The sequence below is a fragment of the Stegodyphus dumicola genome, chromosome X2 (assembly GCF_044657685.1).
Source record: "Stegodyphus dumicola isolate Sdum_Otavi_A_Nest chromosome X2, ASM4465768v1".
NCBI lineage: Eukaryota > Metazoa > Arthropoda > Arachnida > Araneae > Eresidae > Stegodyphus > Stegodyphus dumicola.
Window position 1 is genome coordinate 20,640,776 of NC_140781.1, and position 22,872 is coordinate 20,663,647.

Genomic DNA, 22,872 nt, shown 5'->3' on the forward strand with positions numbered 1-22,872 from the left:
TCATTTGTTATTTAAAAGACATATAGAAAAACACTAGAAATCTGTCACAACAGGTAGAAATTTAATACTTAAATCTAGAAATTTATGTATGTCGGCGACATAATGATATGTCCCTGCGCAATTAAGTAAATGTTAAATATATTGTAAAACTTTGAAAAGCAAAATTCCAACAGAACTGAATTTATAGCTGCTGGCAATTTGTTAAAATGTCAATACTTCAATCAAATAAAAATAAATTGTCCTAAGGAATTTTATAGGAGATTCGATTCCTTAATTTTCGATTTAGAGATTTTATCTTCTGTCGCAAGATATGTATCCATTTTTGCTGCTTGCTCATAGCTTTATCTTTGCAGATTTGATGATGATATTACAATGTCCTCAAAGCGTTCACCATTCATATGCGTTTGTTCTGGTAAAGTGCTCTCTGACAACTCAAGAATTTTGCCAAAACTTTAAGTCTCTCTAAAAGTGAACATAGTATTACTAAGACCCCAATCTTCACAAAGTAAATTTTAATAGTCTGTATATCATATAGTGTGGTCGAAATATAATGTTCAGATCTTGCGTTTGTAGTGAAAATACATAGTCAGTATTTCAAATTTACACAAATCAGTATCAAAAAGTTCCGTTTTACTGAATATTCTATTATCTAGTATCAAATTTAAAATCTGTATTACTATAGGCTAATGACCGCATATGCTAATTGTTTTAAACTTTTGAGGAATTGTCGGTGTGAGAATCTTTTTAATCTAATGAACTCATTTTTATTCTCTGTTGAGTTTGAAAACTTTCTGGAATCAGTACGAATTATCAGTACTAAAGTTTACAGCTAAAAAGTTATAATCAACAAAAATATTAATTTTTGAAAACTTCAAAATAAGTCTCCAGTTTAAAATAATAAATAAAGTCTTTAATTAGAGAACAATAAAATTTACCAGATTTTCTATGAATATAGTCAACAGATTTCTGCTTGCAAATTTACTTCCTAACTAAAAAACATGCGACATGATTCTAACAGCGTGATTAGGAATTTCAAATAAAGGTAAAATAATTTCAAATGTCTTCCGCCTTCATTGTGTATTACTAGGTTTATTTTAAATGCTGAATTTATTCAAGTCGAATTTTGTAAGACAACCTTAGTAGAAAAGGTTTCCCATATAAGTTTTGGTTTGAGAACTTAAAATCGACATTTTAATCAAATCTTGCATTCTGTAATTTTAATCAAATCTTGCATGTTGGTGATCAGTATAACACTGATCACCAACATTAAGTAATTGAAGATGTGAAACATACATGCGTTAATGATAAAAAGGTTGAGGAAGTACATTGCATAACTTTGTGAGTTTAAGTTGAAATGTACAGAAAAATTCCATTCTTCCGGTTAAATTATAAGGTATCTAGTAAACATAAGCTCTATATACTCTAATTAGAGAATAAAGTTGCATAAATATCTAGCAAATAATACCATATCTGCTATATATAACGTATCTACCAAATAAGGTCTCTACTGAATAAAAACTAACTGCTAAATGCAAACTTATTTATAAAATTATTATCTCTATAATCATTATATACATATGTACTAGATTTGCCAATAAGTATTTGGACACACGCGATAGAAAAATAAAACAAAATTTATCCAAATTCAGTAATTGATAAAGCCACCACGAGCGGCAGTTACAATCTCAACCCTTCGGATCATGCTTTTCTCAAGTCATAATATGACGTCTATTGGAATTTCTTTCACTAGGCTTGGAGAAGATAAACCAGTTCCTTCACCGAATATTGGACGGTTGTTGCACCCCTTAATCCAGCGATCCAACTCGTCCTAGATAGCGTCCAGGTCTGGGCTTTGGGCAGGTCAGTCCATTCGGTTAACCCCATAGACATCATACCAATTCATGGTGGACCTCGCAACATGACAGCTGGCGATATGGTTCTGAAAGTAACATGGGTCCAACCCGTAAACCTGCCACAAGATTTCGATCTTGTGGCAGGTTTACAGGTCACTGTCATCCAAAATAGTGCGAGCACACTGTCATCCAAAATAGTGCAGTAAGCGTCGGTGTTCAGTTGATCATGAATTAGGACAAATGAAGAAATCATACCAGGAGAAACATCCCCAGATCATAATTTCACCTCCCCCCGAAATTTACTGTCCACACAACGCATTTCGGTAGGAGGCGTTCTCCACAGGCAGACGTCAGATCCAGACCTGCCATCCAAACGGTAGAGGGTGTATCTTGATTCATTGCTCCAATGAACTCGTTTCAACTGATCCATAGCTCATTGTCGGCGTGTTTTGCACCACATTAACCGAACAGCGAAGTTGGACGTTTTGATCAAATGCTTATGGGTAGCAGCATGACCGTGAAAAACAAGCAGATATGCTTTCTTACGAATGGCATTAATCGAAACAACAATCCAGTTTTCCTTTTGGAACTCCTGAAGTATGTGGGCCTGGGTGCCGTTCTTCCGAATTTATCTGGATAGCACCCTTCAGTTCCTATCGCCCACGTTCTCGGGTCTGCCGAATTGAAGCACATTCCAATAATCACCCCCTCACCTTTCACTTCTGAATCATATAATCTACTGTCGAAGTTGGGTAATTTAGCTTACTACATATGTCCCTTAAGGATCGGCCATTTTTGCACTACCCGAAGATTACCCTTTCTCGAAATCGAAGATTACCCTAACTCTGCACTTCGTGGCATCTTGCATGCCACTAATGCCAATGTTGTTTATTACACGATACTTAATGGTGGAGGGCAGGGCGTATATCAGGACCGCAGATATCGGCATTTGTATGGGTGTCCAAATACTTATTAGGAGTTAGTATTTATATAAACTGCTAAGAAACACGCTTTTTTTATAGCAATCTGAGACTGAAAATAAACCATTTAAAAGGAAGCGCTTATGCTGCTGATAATATTATTTGTGATACTACTGTGATACCAAATTTAATTTAAATCAATGTTACGTCGTCACAACTAGGCATCGGGTTCTTTGTTGGAATAAGAAAATGTTTCCGTAAGATATTCATTTCCATGGTTTAGACAAAAGTTTGTGTTTTTCCGAATAAAAAATACGCATAAAATTATTCGCCGCTGAGACAATTAAACAGCAATAGCTTTTAGCAATATTCATGCTACCCAATCGGTATAGTGGTTAGCATCGCTGACTGCCGAAGGAAGGGCCCGCGATCGAGTCCCAGAGAAGGTATAGTGTCGGTGCAGTATGGCGGCACTCTAACTGTGCCGTGAGCCGAAAGTCCCCTCGTGGATTGGGCTGACTGCGTCAGATAAGTGAGCATAAGCAACAACCACACAAATATTCATGAAGGTAAGAAAGGTAATTTGCTACAAAAGTACTTTATCAAAATGTGTTGCACAGTATATATGAAATTACACATTATAAATTTGCATAGTAAATATTAAAAAACGAATAGGTCAACGCACTAATCAATCGTACTCGTGTGATATTTTTAAGATACAATAGATCACTGATTGTGACAAAATTATGATAAATTGAAAGGCGAGGCTAGAAAATCTATTTACTAACTATATTAAAGAAAGGAGAAAACGTTCCATTTCCTAGCGACGTGCTCTAATCTTAAATATACGCTTTGCATGTGTATGCTACTCACATCACTTTGTAAGATAATTATTCAGAATATATAGCAGAATATATATTAATCCAGTTATAGCTTTCATTCTCCCATAGAAATTATAAGACGACGTCTACAAATTTTTATGTATCGTCGAAATGAGTTAAAGTAAGGATTTGCGAATTGCATTGTCCCGAATTAAATCTCACAAATTCTCAGACATATCCGATTATTTACTACACTTATATTTGAAAACCTTGGAAGAAAAAGAGTGTTTGGATGTTTGACGTCATACTTCTTTGTTACAATATGTGAAAAGAAGGATTTATTTCTTGCACCAAACATATAAACTGTACTTATATATCACAGTAACAAAGGAGTTGAAATAACATGGGGATTAACTTAATGCGACAGAAACAAATTCCCTGGAACGGCATGAAAGAGTGAATGTATATGTGTCATAGTTCTAACATTTCCTGTTTTTCCATGTATTATATTTTTGTGTTTTATTCTAGACCAAAACAGAAAGGAATGAAAAATGTGGTTGTAAAAACATTATTTAAATATCGTTTCGTATAAATTCGTAAAATAAAGTACTAATTAAAAAAAACTCATTACAAACTAATAAAAATTATTAAAATAATAGAATAATTAGAACAAATTACTGAAATTATTACATTTAACTACAAAAATGAAACGCAATTTCAATAAAATAAACATAGTAAGTTTCATTTTATGCATGTTTTGGTAACTGTTATAAAAATTTTTCATATAAATATCAAGAACGTAAATTGACACAAAACTGTATCAGCATATTATTGCTAAAATATATTCATTAAGAGTGAAAGTAAAATTTCTCTTACCATTTCCAGCTGCTTTTGATAAGTGGCACAACTGAGGTTAGCTTCAATTATAGAGTGGCCTCCGTTATAAAGAGCACAAATAACCAATCCCAAGGAAAACATATCACTCAGAGGACTGCACTTTGAATTGTTTTGTATCTCGGGAGCTGTATAATCTAAATCCGGTTGACCCATTTTAGGTAGTTTGGATGTGAAAGCTTGGCAAGGCACCGGCTTCTGTAAAAGAACAAAGAGCTTTGTTATAAAAGATTTTTGGTGTTTTTATGTTTAACAATAAAATTACAGAAGTAACTTGGATGCGTTCGTAATCAGCTCCTAAATATGATATGTATAAATTCATAAATATAGAAAGAGCACCGAATACTTTTATTGTTAAAGTTTAACATGAATGAAGTTTAAAAAAGTAACTTTTTTATTTTCGTTTAACAGTTTTTAATTTCGTTTAACAGTTAGACGTGTAGAGTTCTCCAATTTGTAAAGGCTAAGTTGCTGTTGAACGTGAAGAATCTTAAGAACTGATAAGCGAATAATCCCTTGAGTTCGTATGATAAGAAAGAACAAGATAGAAGGGTAAATAAATAACCCTTTATTATTCAAATAAGATTTAACAGAACTCCGTCCTGAAGTGTACAATAAAAGCCGACACTTGGGCTTGAACTTAAGAGGCTAAGAAGTAAACTAAAACTAATCTAAACTAAAGAGATATAGCCGAAGCTATCAAGATTCTAACTGAGTTGGCCCCTTAACGCTAATTGACTGCGAAGCTATCAAGGGCCTAAGTACGGCCGAGCATAGTAATAGCTTACGAGAGAGTAGCCTAGAAAGGCGGATGCGTGCAGACAGAATACCTGGTAACTCTCTCGCTAAGACCTAAGAACTTCGCGGTTTAAATACTGCTCCATTAATTACATAATGTTCCATTATGCATTCAGACGTGAATCTAAAACTATGTTCTGGCTGGATGTAGTTAGTTGAAGTTAATTTGACAGGAAAGAAGTTTAACTTAAAATTTAACTGTTAATAAAATTAACATAATCCTTACAAACGAATAATCTGCTTATTTTTAGAAGCTCTAAAAGTTTTAATGCGTTGTCAAGCAAACGGAATTTACTCATTTATAATTAAAGACTGACTATTATGTTATTTCATATAACACATATAATACGCTCACAAAATTTTGGAAAGGCATACACCATTTCTTGCTGCTTTATCAACAATGATATTAGCAGTAATCAAGGCTGATTCCTACAGAAGAAACAATAAATAGTCAGGTTTAAATAATAAAATCAATGATTCCCTTGCCGAGATTCCAACTCCGGACTTCGCAATTTATAGCCGGACATCCTTTTAATTGCACCAAGAAGGCATGCGGTAAAAGCGACCGCGCAGAAGGGGATTCAGGTCCCAAATCTAGTTGTTGACTAATTATCATACATCACGTTTTTGCTTGAGTACAGCCCAGACGGGACAGTGGTTAGTGAAGCTGATTGCCTAAGAAGGACCTGGGCTCGAACCACGGAGAAAGCATGGATGTTCGTAAACGTATAGTGTCTGTGTGACAAGAAGGTACTCAAGATACACGGGGAGTAGGAAGTCTTCTGGAGAGGCTGATTGTAGGGAAAGAAAGATGAGAGACACTCGGACAGCCTCCCCGGGGTATTCTCCCTCAAAGCTGGGACGGAAGCTTAAAAGCTGGGTTCAGCACCTATGGTAACTTCATATGTGCTGATCTAATTTCTACCTGCACCTGTTGTAAAAATAGTTTTTTTAGAATAAGATAAGATTCCCATCGCTTGTGACTCTATGATTATGAAAGAATTATGAAAGTAACGACATGACTATTAAAAAGATCTATTGAAATTTAAAAATTCACAGAAAATATACGGACATTGCAAATCTGCCCTCTTCTTTTTTTCATATGGGCAGAGGAAAGTTTATCGCTGATGGATGCGTGAAAAAATTCAGGTTTTCCCGCAGAGCAAGTTCAAGAGAAGTAATAAAGGTGTGTGTGTGTGTATTTAATTATGACAAAGCACACTAGGGCTATCTGCCTAAGGGGAGGGATGCCTTCGTGGAGGACTTTCTAAGGGAAACTGACTCGTATACACGTTACACATGGGGAAAACCACGAAAACAACCATGCAGGCAGCCCGTTCGCGGGATTCGAACCTTGGACCGAACTACCAACGTTCAGCAACTTTACCGCTCGGTTGCTGGTAGGCTGGAAGTAATAAACGTGTGTGTGTGTGTGATTATGGCAAAGCCTCGAGGGCTATCTGCCTAACGGGAGGGATGCCTTCGTGGGGGACTTTCTAAGGGAAACTGGCTCGTATACACGTTACACATGGGGAAAACCACGAAAACGCCCATGCAGCCAGTCCGTTCGCGGGATTCGAACCTCGGACCGAACTACCAGTGTTCAGCGACTTTACCGCTCGGCCGCTGGTGGGCCTGGAAGTAATAAACGAGAAAACGTAGTAAGTTATATGTCTAAGTAGCAGTGACCCGTAAAACGCGCACTGGCAGATACACACGCTTTGCAACAATATAGCACTATTATTATTATTTTGTTATTAATGTGGTTAACAAATTTTGTATTAAAAAAACCTCTCTCTCGGTTTACGTACAAACCGAAACTAAAATAAAACTAAAATATCTGTCACTAAATTATACAAATAATTAAGTTTTCAGAGGATGGGATATTCATATCACGAATTATACACTAACGTTTTAAAAAAGGTTCCATGCGAAATTTATTCTGTAAAAGAAATGATAAAAATTGTTTCCTCACATCTGTTGAAACAATGCGAGAAATTCAAAGTTTTATATTCATTTTGGCACTTTTTCTCATACATATGTCGATAAAAAGCAAATTTAGGTTACTAATAAAAGTAGCAAGTAAAGCTCAGTCAGAAAATAATAAAAATCCAGATGTGGAAGGTCAAAATTTATGTCAATGTTCTCGTTTTGTTAAGCCTAAAATTTCTTCAAAGCGTTCTGAATCTTTATTTCTAGGTTCTTCGGATACTTCGTTTTCTTTTTTCTGTAGGAGAATCTGACCAGTGGTTAATTATTCTAATTGAAACTTATGTCTCTGGCACTGCTCAGTTAGATATAGTCCAGTGAAAATCAGTGTACTCGGAAATGACGGTAGACAATTTTAGGTACACTACGAAACAGAATTTTTTTAAAAATCAATTTTTAATGTAAGCAAATGGAATTCTATTTTTGCTAAGAAATACGTATTGCATGTGGGAAAATTCTTCAGTCTCTATGCACGGGAATATATCCTGGCCATAAACCACCAATGGCCAAACGGTTAAAGACTGCTGAAGACTGGTTGTTCTTCCAGGGTCTCAACCCAGATGAACGGGCTTTCCACAGGGTTGGTTTTAGCGAATTTAACCATTTGTAACGCTATACAAGCCAGTTTCTCTTAGAACGTCTTCCACGAATTTCTCTTTCCCTTAAGCAGATAGACCATATGTGCCTTGCCATATTCAAATAACAAAACCAAAACTTCGTGATCTATATTTTTGCAGTCACTTGTCGTAGACATACATGTTCAGTTATAGAAATGTTTTAAATGAAGAAAATATTCAAGTCATGACACTTTTGATCATATTCAGAAGTTGTATTATATTTGAGTGCGAAATATTTGAATTCGTTCGTAAGAACAAAATGAAATATGATTTTTTTCTAAAAAACGATTGTACAGTCTCACCTTCTTGGGAAGCATACACTCAGTAGGGACTACAGAAGACTGAAGCGAATTATTGCTTACTTTGTAAGGAAACAAATAATGTAATGAGGGTGTAAAAGTCCCTTTTATTAAGAACTCAGATAGTTAACAGAGGGCGCTTTTTGTGCTTAGAAATCTGGCCAACATTTATGGCATAACTCAAAGGATAGAATTTCAAATTCAACTAAGTTAAGTCGTAAGTTAGTCAAAGGCTAAGGAGAAATGATTAACACGCAAGTTGGCTCAAACCTATACCGGCGGGACAAGCACTATTGGCAAGAATAAAAAGCAATGCGGTGGCTGCTATAGTATAATGATTTCGTTTCAATGCTTCCGATTTACGATTTCCAAATATCTGATTTTACGATTTCATTTCAATGTTTCCGATTGCATTTGTTAAATTGAATTCTCCTATATTTCGATTTATTTCCATTTTGATTTAATTATTTCGTGTAACATTGCGTTGGAATTGTGCCTTGTCGTTTACCATGACGTTCATTTCGTGAGTATAATTTTTTACTTTTTTCATTTCGATTTTTAAAATTTTCTTTCCCCATTTTTTAGTGCGGATGGCGGTGGAATTGAGCTGTGTCGATTGATTTTCATTTGAATTCAAATTATATCGGAAAATTGATTTCTTCGGAGTGATTTATTCGAGCGGAATGAAATATTTCGTTTCTCACTGCGTTGGAATTTAGCTGTGTCGACTGATCTGCTTTTGAAATGTTTCGTTAGTATTTTCTTTTTTTTAGTTCACAATTTTCTCTTTTTTAATGTTTCGCAACTTTATATACTTTTGTTATAACTAACTTTCTTTTTTTAGCGCAATCGATCTGCTTTAGTTCATCAGAATAATGCCTCTCAGAAGATCAAACTTAGGTTGTCGTACTCGCGAGCGGAGGCAGTGCGACGAGTAACTGCAAATCAAACTGAGGAAGAACGCGCATCAGCGAGCGAACGAATCAAATAAGTGCCGAGAAAGCTGAAAAGCTATGTGCAGCCAGACGTGAGGATGCAGGATTGTGAGCCCGGCGATCGTGTCCTGCAACTTCAGATCTGCTTAGTTCTAAACTAAATGAAAGCAACAGGCTGAGAGCGGCTAAAAGATGTCAACGAGAAACAACAGATTATCGTCAATCACGGCTCCGCGCTCAGTAATCACGCGATTACATTCGCCTTGCATTCTCGTACCACCCAGTTGACGACTATAGTTTGAGCAGGCATGGTTTCATCGGCTCTGTGACTGAAATGTGTCCTTATTGCAAGGTTCTGTAATTCAATTGAGAAAGGAAGGGAATGTGTTGCGTTGCCCCCCTCATTGGAAAAATTAAACTACCTAAACTTGGAGAACCACCAGAGGCATTAAAACCTTTTCTTGCCGGATATACCGCTGAATCAAAGCATTTCCTGTCTAACATTAGGAAATATAACTCATGCCTCCAAATGACATCGTTCGGAGCAGAAATCGTAACAGCTCAATTCATGCCAACTTTCAAGGTGAAAAGACAAATTTATCATAAAGCCGGCTTCCTGATTCCATTTCCAGATAGTTAACATAAATTACTAGAAATGTATTTCATCGGTGATGGCGATAATGAACTGAATGCACGCTACGAAATTTCCACCGGCATAAAAAGGTCGCTCGTTTCCCAACTGGCAAGAGTTTCTTTACTAAAAAAATATAGTGTCTTTGTTCAAAACAGCAATTGACATGATGCCATCTGATACACAGAAGATTGTTATTCATGCTGACAAAATACCTGCTGGAGAACATGTGCGAAGTTTCAATGCTCCAAGTATAGAAGGCGTGGAAATTGTTGCAGAAGTTGTAAATGACGGTATTACAACTAAAGTTGGCTAATGATTTTGCCATCTTCATGTATAGGCAACCCACGTCATATGCATGAGCAAGTTCAAGATGCCATTGCTTATGTTCGTAACTACGAGCGTCCAGACCTATTCATTACATTAACATGCAGTCTATCTTGGGACGTTACACAACAGCTCTTACTTTCGGTGCAATCGCCGGTGGATAGACATGACATCACAGCACGTAGTTTCAGACAGAAGCTGAAATAAGTGATGGATTTCATGCTAAAACATAAAGTGCTTTTTTAGCATTGGATATACTCAGCGAGATGGCAAGGAGAAGATTGCCACAAGCACATATACTAATCTGGCTCTATAAAGAAATCTACCAATTAATATCAGCAGAAATACCTGAAGTTGACATCGATAAGGATTTGCATGAAGTTGTGACGAAAATATTTTATGCAGCCACCTTGCAGTTCACTGAACACAGATTCACCATGCATAATACACGGAAAATGCTCTTAGCGATATCCTCGAGCATTAGTATCCAGTACAGTTACAGGAAATGATGCATATCCTTTATACAGAAGAAGATAAGCAGAAAATGGCGGTAAATTAACGCTAAAACGGTGACATTGAAGTAGATAACCGGCAGGTTGTTCCATATTCGCCTTCGCTATTAAAAACATAACAAAACTTACATAAACGTGGAATAATTTAATTCCGTTAAACTGATCAAATACATTTGTAATACGCGAATAAAGGTAGCGACATGCCAGTTTTCGGCGTGCAACGAGAAAGAAGCTATAGAAATGCGGTCATACATATCGATGAAATCGCACAGTATCAGGTGAGAAGATATATAAGAAGCAATGAAGCTGTATGGCAAATTCTTTCACTTCCCATATATGAGCGAAGTCCAACTGTTCTTCACTTAGCAGTATGTGTAGGAAATGGACAACGAGTTAATTTCACAGCTACAAATGTGCAACAAGTAGCACTGAATCCACCGGCTACAACGTTAACTGCTTTCTTCACATTATGTTAGGATTACGCGTTGCCAAAATTACGTGTTTACGTCCAAATGCCACTGCACTTAGAAATTCAGCGTGCCAATTATCAAGTTGCGAAATAGCCACCAGCGATAGCTTTGCAACGGCAAAAGTTTTTCAGGGGAAAAAGCAATGAGCAACGTCGTAGAAACAACAACTTTGACAGGATTAATTCAAAAGGTGAAGATATCCTTATTGATCGCATTCCTATGTCTCCAACGGATTTGCCATTTCAATTTAAGAGATTGCAACTCCCAATTCGACTGGCGTTTGCAGCGAACATCAACAAAGCTCATGACTAATCTTTAAAATTGCGTGGTTTAGATTTAGACAGGAATTGCTCCTCACATACACAATTATATGTTGCATGTTCTAGAGTCGGAAGACCGTACAATCTGTATATCTGCACAGACAATGCAACAACAAACAATACTGCATACCTACAAGCATTGCGAAATCAAACGTATTAGAAATGGGCGCTTTCTCTTTTCTTTATTTTCCATTTAACCGGACTTAGCCACAGCAACGCGTAGTCTGGTACATCTGGTGATTTATAAAATTTCTGCACGAAAACAAGAAATAGTGGTGTACTCTCTTAAGAAAACGGTTACAATTACTTCAAGAGTTAAAGAACTAAACTGATGGCCAAAAAACAAAAGAGAGAAAAACAAATTTCGGCAACCAATATACTTGCAAATTTATACAAGATAAAGATACAAAAACAAAAAGAAGCTTCTCAAATGTATGCAGTTATTTATACAACGTGTACATAAAACTCTTTATCCGGTTTTTAATTTCTCAGTCGTTGGTTGTAGGCATGTACTTTCAATTATAAAACGTTTCAAATTATGCAAATATTTGCGTTTTTGGATTTTTATATTTAAAGAAATCAGTTTCGTAAAACTGAGAAGATCCAATTTTTTATATGTTCCTCTGGTCCGTATACTTATGTTTAGGAAAATATTAAACTCCTTACAAAATATAAAACACAAAAAGTTTGGCTTCCCGACAACAAAAATTGACCGAGATATTAAATTTCCCAATTTGCCATTTAAGACGTCATTTTCAATTAACGCTGAGGGTTTGGTTAGTAAATAAATTAGAAAACTTAGAGGTTGATTTTCCCCTTTAAATGACATAAATGTATTGTTTTGTGATTTAATAGCGTTTTCAAGATATATTTTCATTAAATTGTTTTTTATGTTGAAAGAATTTTCACACAACTAATTTGTAAGTTTTCAGAATCTAAAAGTACGTTATTAATATTCTCATGAAGTTTTGTTACCGGAGAATCATAATCTGGTAACCGTGCAAAAAATCATTCAACTGCAAAATTCTGCATTTTTAATTGCCGAAAATAATTTACAAGTTGGTTACGTGCCAATACAAAGAAGCCTGCTAGTGTTTTCTAGAACTCAAATTCTATAAGGCACCATACGATTCTATGAATAAGATCAAAGTTTTGTAAAAAAATATATACATTGATTAACAGTTTGCACAACAATTTAGATAGAAATGCTTGTCCCATAATATCGTAACGTTGAAACCTTTTCCTAGACTGACATTTTATTTTTAGCTATGATCAAAAGCAACATTTCGGTCTTTAATTTTTGTACGGCCCATCAAAATGATTACCACGGTGGATTTTTTTCGCAGGGTAGTGAAACATTTTCTGTTTTTTGTATAAGGAGTATAATGTTTTCCTCAATACGAATATAGGGCCAACAAAAAATTAGATTTCGTAAGGTTTAAAAAACTGACTTTTTTAAATGTAAAAATGCCAAAATATACATCTTCGGAAAACTGAAACTCTAGAACAAGGGTTCCCAACCATTTTGTCCCTAAGAGCACATTCTAGAATATCTGTTGGACGGTGGACGCCATTTATTTTATCAGCGGGAATTTATAGTTGGGTAAAGTTAATAATATATGCAACATAAAGAAAAAACAATCAGTCAAATTTTGCTTTGCGCTGGTATCTATGTCGGACGCAATTTCTATTTCTTTAAAAATGAGAAAACTTTCACATAGAATTTTATTGAAAACTAAAACATTTTATTGTGATCGCACAATGGTGGGCACACGTTAAACAGCGCCATGGTGGCCGCAGGCATAGCGTTGGGAACCCCTGCCCTAGAGGTATTGAAAATTTGCGATATTCGGATTTTAGAAGAATTGTAACCGCAACCATAACTAAATATTTAATATCTAATTAGAAAATATTTTTTTCGAGTTTATTCTTGCATATGAAAACAGGTTATCCGAAAAAAGTGCAAATATATTAGATGAAGAGTTGAAAAAAGAGTAAACTGCAAAGGTAGATTTTTTAAGAGGATTTAACTAAGAAAATTAATAAAAAATGCATCATTAAAAATGGGTTTATTTAGAAACCTCGAAAATATAGTAAATTTAGATACTGCTGAAGAAATTAAAAAAAAATATTTAGAAATTATTTAAGAAGGAAAAAGTTTCTGAAATTACCAAAAGGATAAAACATTATATATGAAAAGAAATAATGACATCTATGCCTGAAGTACAGAAGATATATGTGGGAGAACTTGATTCTTTGACGAAACTTATATTTTCGAATGAGTCGGTTCAATGGAAATTTAGAAAGTCTTTATGAAAAGAGCGCCGAAAGCTTTTCGAGACAAGACTGCATAAAAACTGTTTCCCCAACACAGCAGAAGCTTAATTTAAAAGATTTCACTCAAGTTTGGAAGAAGAACATCAGTTTACTATTAGGCGAAAACATGTTTGCAAACGTAGTGAAGCGCTATGATTGGTGGAATTCCTCAAATATATGAGCAATGTTAGGCATACTGATAAATATGTTAACGATAGAAGCAGTCAGGCAATAATAAGAAATTAACGAGATAATTATGACTTACGTTTTAACTAACTAACGTGTTTCTTTTTTATCTTTTTGTTATTCAGCACTTTGATGAAGAATGTAAGAAACTGGTATATGCATATCCTGCTGAAAGGTGGCCTTATGGAGTTGAAGGAGAAGTGATCGTAAAAGATCTATTTCTCTGTTCTATTTCTGTATAACTACTGACGTGTTAATTTGGACACTGATTCCCATGTTTAAGAATTCTCATTTATCGCATACTTGGCTCTTATGTGATTCCTGCAGTCATACCGTTCTTTTAGTGAAGTCCTTTACTTAGATCCAATGCTATGCACCCGGTGCTTTAGTTCCAGAAGAAAATGCTCCAAAGAGAGAACCTATAGTTAATACTCCATTTTCACAGCAACATTTATAATATATCATTAATATTATATATAATAATACATATGTTACGATGAAACACCAAAATCTGAAGAACGCCGACTTTCACCGATGAATGTCAACATTCACATAGTCGCTTGGTGTATGTCCGAAATTTTTCCAAATGCTCTTATTTCTGACTTACACCGGTAAATGTCGACATTCACCATGTACTAATGGTGAATCTTAAACATATAAGAATATTACATTTTCTTTTCCGTAATTAAGTCGCGAAAAAAATGCACTTGAGACTTGAAATAAGAACTTAAGAATATAAGAACTTAAACACACAGTACATTCAAAATGAGAAAGGAAATGATAGAAGTTAAAACTTACTTAATTATACAGTACATTCTAAAGGAGAAAATAAAACAATAGTAACAGAAAACTTACTAAATTATGCGATCCAAATCTTATTTATTGCAACAACTTAAACTATTATGACACTTTGATTTGCACAAGAGGCCCTTGCTTTTAAACTGCATTTATTTGTGGAACACTTCGTTTTGCAATGAACAGCGTGTATAGCCTTGCTCATCGCTTCTCGAATTAACTGCAGCTGCTTCTCTCAGCGACATTTCTTGAAAATAAATCTCATCTATGGAAAGTAACTTTTTTTTTTTACAAATAACGAACTGATTACGTGTGTAAAGCTGCTTGAGGGTACCATTTTCGTTTGCAAATTTATGGAAGTCGGAGTCTTCTATTCCAAAAACAACCGCTAACACATTTCGGTTATCTGTACGACCAAGTACGATCAGGGACTTGCATTCGTACAGTATCACCAATTTGAGTCAATCCTTTCGACCTACACGAGAGCATATCTGTGATTGTCGACATACACCGGTGAGGGTCCGAATGTACAAGAATGTAATGCAATATTTGATCTTTCACCGACGTATTTGGTGAATGTCGACATTCTCCAATTTCGGTCTTTCACGGTAACATATACATTTGATACTATTACAATTATTTGACACTTATATGAGCTTAATAATATGATTCTTCCGCATATTATCTCAGCTATTACGACCCTAATGGGCAACTAAAGTTATTGTTTCTAATAAGTAATAACTTGTATCTATGCGTGCATATTTAACTCAAAAGGGCTAATAGTCTCGAAATGAGATTTTGCGTCGTATTACTAGAAAGGCGTTGTTTCACTTTTATTTGGTTTTGTTACCTTTGGGGAAAATGTAAGATATGTATCTTTCAAACTGAAGCTGCCTGTTCTGGATTAACAAACTAAGCTATTTGAAAGCAATAGATGCAGGTCGTAAGAATACTCGTTTCTCACTTTTGAATCGGATAGATTCGAATAATAAAAATGGATTTAATTCATGATCTAATTAAAAACATTAAGTATTTTCGCAGAATGACGTTGTAATTTTTTTATTTATTTCATACGCTGTAAAACTTGAATAAATTTTTGATTAATAAATTCGAGGATTTGATAGTGAGCAGTGGCAATGATATTTAATAACGCAACTTATTACACATAACGTTAATAATAAAAAGATATAAAAAAGCTTTGTAAGCCATCTTGCTAAGAAAAAACACTGATATGATGAACTGAGAAAAGACTAAAAAAATAGAAAAATATATGCCAACACTTAACGCACCATCGGGAATTCTAAACACATGAAATTTAAAAATTTTGTTGATTTTCAAAGCCGAACTGCATGTGATGTAATTGCCTAGAAAATGATGCTTAATAATAAAGCTAAAAAGCCAAAAAAATAATAAATAGGTTAGCAGTACAGAATGCAACAGCAGACTGGTAGATTGCGAACTCAGCGAGAGCGTAAAAAACTCTAACAAATACTTTTTGGACGACAATTAAAATCTGAAACCTTTCAGACTGAAAATGAATTAAGATAATCCAAGCAGTGGCTGAGCGTTAAAGTCGCTGGGCATTGGTAGTTTGACCAAGATACATCTCCTAGCAAACAGACTGATTGCATGACAGTTGTCGTGTTTTTCCTTACTCATAACGTGAACATGAACGAGTTTCCCTTAGAAAGGTCCTCCACAATGGCATCTCCTAGACAAATAGCTCTAATTTGCTTTGCTATTAATCGAAATACCCCAATATTTCAATTTCAGGACAGCAACGTAGATAAAAGGCTTCTGCAATCACGAAACTGAATGAACTTCGCTGAGTGTGAAAATCTTACTGGCCTTGTTATGGATAAGATTATGGATTAACGCATTAAATGTTTTTCTCCCATAAAAAGTTTTCGCAGTTTACTAAACAGATTGGAAGTCCGTCATCCCTTCAGATAAAATATGGAATAATTACTTTTCTTTCGTGGGCTTATCTGATTTGTAGTTTGGCAGAAATTCAACTTTTTAAAATCTATTTGCTATTAACAAGAGTTTCTCATCTCATATTTTTGATAAAGCAGTTAAAGTGGTTGCAGGTTATTTTATTTATAAAATGACCAGTCCAAGATCAAAAGCAAGCTTTAAACAAGGCGAAATATTTAAAAATATTGAAATAATATATAAAAATTTCATTATCCTGAAGACGGCTTTTATTTATAAAACTATCATAGAATTAGTGATCTTCCGCACAGCTTTGAAAAATGAGTTGCACAGAAGGTTATAAGAAGGGTTAAAAAAGGAAGTGGCACATAGGCAGGAAAGAAGTTGCTTAAGTTATAGAAGGAAGAAAGTAAAATACATTTTTTAGTATATCCAGAAGCCATTTCTTAGACAGCAAACTACAATATTCAGTTATTTATTTATGTTCTTTAAAATGAGCTCGCGAAACGTGAAATCACAACTCTAAAATTATTAGTGAAGAATAGGTTTTGGACTTTGTTCCTAATGTAGTTAAATATCAAGATCAAATGGCGATAAAATCAATCTTCAAGGACATTGAAAAGAAGAAAAGAATGGCAGAATTAGAAATGTAAGACTACAAAATAATTTTAAGCAAAAAATACCGAGAGAGATTTATATTATGAAAATGTTTAAAATAATGAAATGACTTTAAAAAGTTATCTCTTGATGAAAGTAAACTTATCAGGACTACTATTACTTCTAATTGCCTTTGCAAACATAACTGGAGTCCTGAGTAGGAACAGAGAGTTTACAAAAAACTATGTTCGTGCATGCGTAGAAGATATCACAAAAGCAGGAAGAGTTAAATTACTCTATTTCCAACAGCATACAGCCGAACCCGCACGTCGGGTTACAGAGAAGAGCACTTTTGGTCTGAAACTTAAAAACTAAGAAGAGACTAAACTCGTATACTTTACAAAGACTAGTAATGCGGAGATTGACCTTTTAAATTCTACGTATGTAATGAGCTGCGAGAAACTACATTACATCTTAAAGTATCAAAGAGAACTATGGCTTCAAAGGTAGACGGAACTGACTGAAAAGCGCGCGCGAAGTAAGGTAGAGAGAAGTCTGTCTCTCTTGGCTAAAAGCCACAACTTAAAAAATTAACAGTTTGCATAACAAAATCTGTTTGCGTTTATTATGGCCTGAAATGGAAAATAAGAGAGGATAGCAAAGTTTTAAAATAAAATAAACGTTAGTAAAACGTAAAATCCTTACAAACTTTCAAATATCAAAAAGAAAACAAGGAGCAAGGAAAGGAAAATGTACGCATGTACAATAAATAAGCTTGAAAAACCATTAGAAAAATATACGAAGCTTATACTTGGCAGTACCTATAATTAATCTATGAACGAAGGCGTTTTATTATATTGCGGTAATTCTCATTGTTAAATTTTGTCCTTTTTCGTATCAAGTTCAATTTGCATATTCACTTGTAGTTATTTGTGTAGCCATTATTAAAATATTTCTTTATATTATCCAGGGTGTACAAAACATTTTGACACTTTAAAATGTATTTAAGTAAAAAAAAAAAAAAAAAACAGAGTAGGAACAATAAATTAGTACATTTATTATAATCCATATGTTTATAACTTTTGCATATATATTTAGGATTCTTCAATTAATTTGCCGTTCATGGCGCAGAAGAAGGAAGATTAGAATAAATGGAATGACATGTCTCTTGCAATGAAGTGAATCCATGAGACGCCACGATGTGACATCGCATGACCCAAGGTCAGTTGCCAAACCAAGTTTAGCTCTTCCTGAAACTAGGGGGGGGGAACGAAGACACAAAGGGAGTAGGGAATGAGTTGCTTTTGAGCAGACAAAAATTAGTGACATTAAACAAAAGCAAACTTTGAAGTACAGTAACCTTGTTATGATAACTGTCGTAGCTTGGTTTTATTTATAAGCTTGGTGCCATACCTGAGTGCTGTTTTAATCGGCGGTGTTTATATCTTAACTATTCATCATTGAAGGTTTATAAGCCCCGGTTCTAATTTTAATAGTTAACCTTGATGTTCTTAGCATATAGAAAAATCACAAAAATTGCAATAAAATCTATACATATATATAAAGCATCAGAGGTAATTGTTATAAAAGTTTATACATGATAAAACCCAGGAAACACCAAGCATGTGTTTAAGGACATTTTATGTCAAATTACGTCAAAAGATATTTCTTTGAGTTATCTTAGAAAAGAATTTACAGAAATGGTAAAATAGCTAATTTAAGGCATTTACCGATGAAATGTAGTATTAGCTGGTGCATGGTCGGAATAAATGACGCATATCTGTACACTACAGCGAGCCATTGTATCTTCTCAGTGAAGAGTTTCCACAAGAATACAATCAAATAAACTAAAATTTTGTTATCTTCTTTGCCCTCTTCTCGTCGACCATGACAATTTGTGACTTCACGTTGTTTACATTTCCTTGACTTCACATTTGTGACGCCATGCTCTCTTCCATTTATTGTAGCTCCATCAGCGGCCGAATATGGAGTCGGTGAACAGTAGTAGTTCGACCTGCGTTCAACCAGCCCCCTGGAAGCCAGGCTGGCTGCATGAGTGTTTCCGTAGTTTTCTTCAAGTTTAGAGTAGATACGAGACAGTTTACCTTATAAAGTCCTTCACGAAGATACTTAGCTGTAGTGTGCTTTGCCCAAATGTAATAGATGAAACCAAACCATTTATTCTAACCCCTTGCGTGGAAGGCGATAAGTGTGAGGATAAGCCTCACATTCTAGCATCGAATTTTTCATTTGCATAATTTTAAAACACGAGGACAAAATACAGTTTATAAGCTTTGCTAAGTCTTTGAGTCTTGCAGCGAGGCAGTTAGGGGAAGGACGACAATTTTAGTCGTGCCTTTCTCTTCCTGTTCTTGTGTTAAATTCATACATTTTACCGATATTTAAAAAAGGAAGTAATCTGCTCAAAATATTTTAGGTTCATCCATTATAAACAAACAAATTTCTCGAGTTGTCTAACTACATCCATCCATTACGAAGAAATTAATACTTCTTTAAAATCCGAACTTAATATTATACGTGCTTTCTCTTCAACTAGAGAGTTTTTAAGTGACCAGACCGAGAACAAATGTCTGCATTGTGGTGATGAGTCGACTCATTTTTAGAAATATTTATGATGCCCCTGTCATAATTTCTTCTTTTGCCTAATTTTTCACAAAAAATTACGAATCTTACGAATGAAGATAGATCGTAAGTAAGACACCATTGCCCCAGGAAGTGCAATAATCGATGTGACTGTTGTAACATTTCTTGGTCGACGGCGTCTAATGAACTGTGTGAACTCTTTTATTTAGTGATAATAGCTATCAATATATTACCTAGAATTTGGGCTAATTTAAATATTAATTCGTTTCTCAAGTCATGCTCAACGCAATAAATTCTTCCTACGTCAACGAGTTTTCTGAATAATTTCTATCAAAAATTTCTAATATACCATTATTTCTCAATCAGATTGATCAAAGTAATAGTGACATTTTACAACATTGTAATAGTCCTTTTTTCTTAACACTACTCTGGCATTCGGTTTCAGTTTAAGTGTGTTTAAATACAGATTAGTTAATGCATAAACTCTAGAAGGTTATGCACTTTTACACTTCTTCAACATTAGTAATAACTAAACATTTTAATGTCATACTTGAATCGTCAAAGAAAACGAACAGCAGTTTAATATCCAGACAACTAAAATGCTTTGCGATGGAATTATCATGATCCTTTTAATGTGTTTCATAAAGAAATAATTTAAAATGTTCCGTATCATTATCAAATGATTTCTGACTGAAAGATAAATATTTGAGGGACGGTAAAATGTTGAATCATGACTAAGTGAATTATTTTACGTTATTTTTATTTCGTGGAAGTCCAGCAAACCCAGAATTCCTAGTAAACAGATCAAGTGATAACCATTGCCGATCCGCTTTCAGTCAGAGCGATATTGTTTGTCGATTCTGTCATAAAATGCCTTAGGTCGGCCAAATCCTGGTCTGATAACTCGATGCGATCACGGTTTGAGTTATTTTGCTATTGGTGAGTTTTAAAACATTAATACCTTAATCGGTAATATTAAGTTTCGATGTGTGCTGCTCTTAAAGCTGATAGTTGAAGATAATGCCGATAGTTGGCTGAGTCATTGAAATTCATAGTAAGTTAGTCTAGAGTGATTAACCCCGATATGAAGCTGATTGGGAGTCGTTAATCTCATTAGGCAGATCTCCCGGCAGCTAATGTGTTAAGACATTTTGTAAGCGGTAGGGCGCACTGGTGAATGTATACGAACAGTCAAAATACAGTGCAACAATGGTAACTAAACTGCATCTCAAGAAAGTAAACCTTTCTGGTGGAGATTATGTATGCCGTTTCATTGACGTCGTTTTAATATAACCCAGAACGGAGCGATAATTGAATTTTGTATTTGTAGTCGAGTTCTCGGCATATTGTCAGAGATGCGATACTATGCTTCCGATGCTGAAAATTATCTGACACTGTCGATATAGGCCGTTAATTTTGTTGAACGTTTTGTGTTTGATGGAAGAGGATGACCTATCACATCATCTAATCCATACCATGCATTTAAATTAAGGCTGGGTTTAACATAGCCTCAATGTTTAATAATATGAGAGCTTACATTTTAGGAAAACGACAGTTGCCGCAAAGATAAAAGTTTCCTAAGAAATCATGATTTTATTTCTGATATAGTACACGAGCCAATAACTTCTAAAATTCAACGAGGTCTTTACCAGACGGCATATGCTGTTGCGTGACATAGTGACTTGGAAGCCGAAAATGAATTACGCAGAAGGCGAAGAAGCTTGAAAATATTATGGTTTCGCACAATTTAGGTCATTTCATGACATAAAGTATACAAATGAGTGCCCAGGCATATTGAAGGTTCAACTGTAATTTGCTCTATTGTCTACTACGTATACCAGTTATTCGCATTGGTAGAGAATTTTTTAAAGACGACATGAGCGCAGGATGTCTGATATCGATTAGAAACATGCAAAAACTACAAGCACTATTCCCATACAAATGAAGATATTGCGTAGGCAACCGCAAATGAGTTCCATCTCCATGATAATGACTCGAAGCACTGCTCTGTTCGTATGCTAGCTGAGCTTGGAAGACAGATTAACAGTCCTGCCCTATTCTCATACTGCCTGATTTCGCCCTTTTTAACCTTTGTCTTTGTTTCTTCATGTGAAACAACAACTGCTTAAAGATATTGCATTTCATGCAGGAGGTTATCTACGCAGAAACGAGCTCTGTGCATCTGGTTCCGGTCTATGAATTCCAGGAGTCTTCGAGCACTTATGTCGCAGTTTGCCGCATTCAATTATGGCCATGGGTATTTTGTCAAAAATGGATGTATGTGCTTAAAACACGCAGTCTTAGAGCTTCATGATTTTGGTAGCTCATTATATTCCAAGAGGAAGTGTAATACTCAAGATTAGCATCTGCTTGTAAAAGATGACACTAACTATAATGAAATTTCTTATTCAACATGAGGTGAATTGTAGGCGGAATGCTCAATGCAAGTTCATATATGTTTCATAAGGCTACGAGAAAAGTCTTCATGAATGACGTCTAATCTGTCAGCATACCTGCTTGTCTTCTATAATTTGATAGATTTTGAGGACATTTCCCGTTTCCAAACCAAGCTAAAATGTTATTTAGATTCTGAGGATCGTTTTCAAATTTCGTACGGGAACTTTGTTGTAGTTTCTTAATAGACTGCGTGTCGAAATTCCAGCCAATACATGCTGCCTTTTCTGATGGAGTATCCATTTTTAAAATATTGGAAAAAGGATGGAAAAACGGAAGTATTGTTCATGAAAAGAGAAAAATTTAGGTAATTATGTACAAGACCATAGCATCTATTTTCTAGCCTCAGTGAAACTAGACTAAAAATAGGTTAGGGAAGAAATATTGAGAAACACGATGGAAGCTTTTTTACTTGCTATTTCCTCATTGATGTTTCTTTCGCTGTTTCATCATTTTATCGAATTTCCTAAACGGATTTTTTTTTAAATGAGCCGCCAGAGAATTGCATTTCTATCAATTTTTTTCCTACTAAAGAAGTTTTATAAAGTTATTGCTTTAGATAATGTTAAGAAAAGAAGAGGAAAAATAAGAGTTTGCTC

At 34.9% G+C, this 22,872-nt stretch overlaps 1 protein-coding gene across 5 annotated transcripts in view; it reads right to left on the reverse strand.

The window, feature by feature from the left end:
• The window catches only part of LOC118190773 (SCY1-like protein 2), a 934,165-nt gene that overhangs the window by 151,691 nt on the left and 759,602 nt on the right, over positions 1 to 22,872 (reverse strand). For all 5 annotated transcript variants that reach the window (XM_085809944.1, XM_085809942.1, XM_085809945.1 and 2 more), the window contains one exon: positions 4,471 to 4,686. In XM_085809944.1, the coding sequence (XP_085666070.1) occupies positions 4,471 to 4,686 (216 nt within the window). The remainder of the gene's footprint in view (positions 1 to 4,470; positions 4,687 to 22,872) is intronic.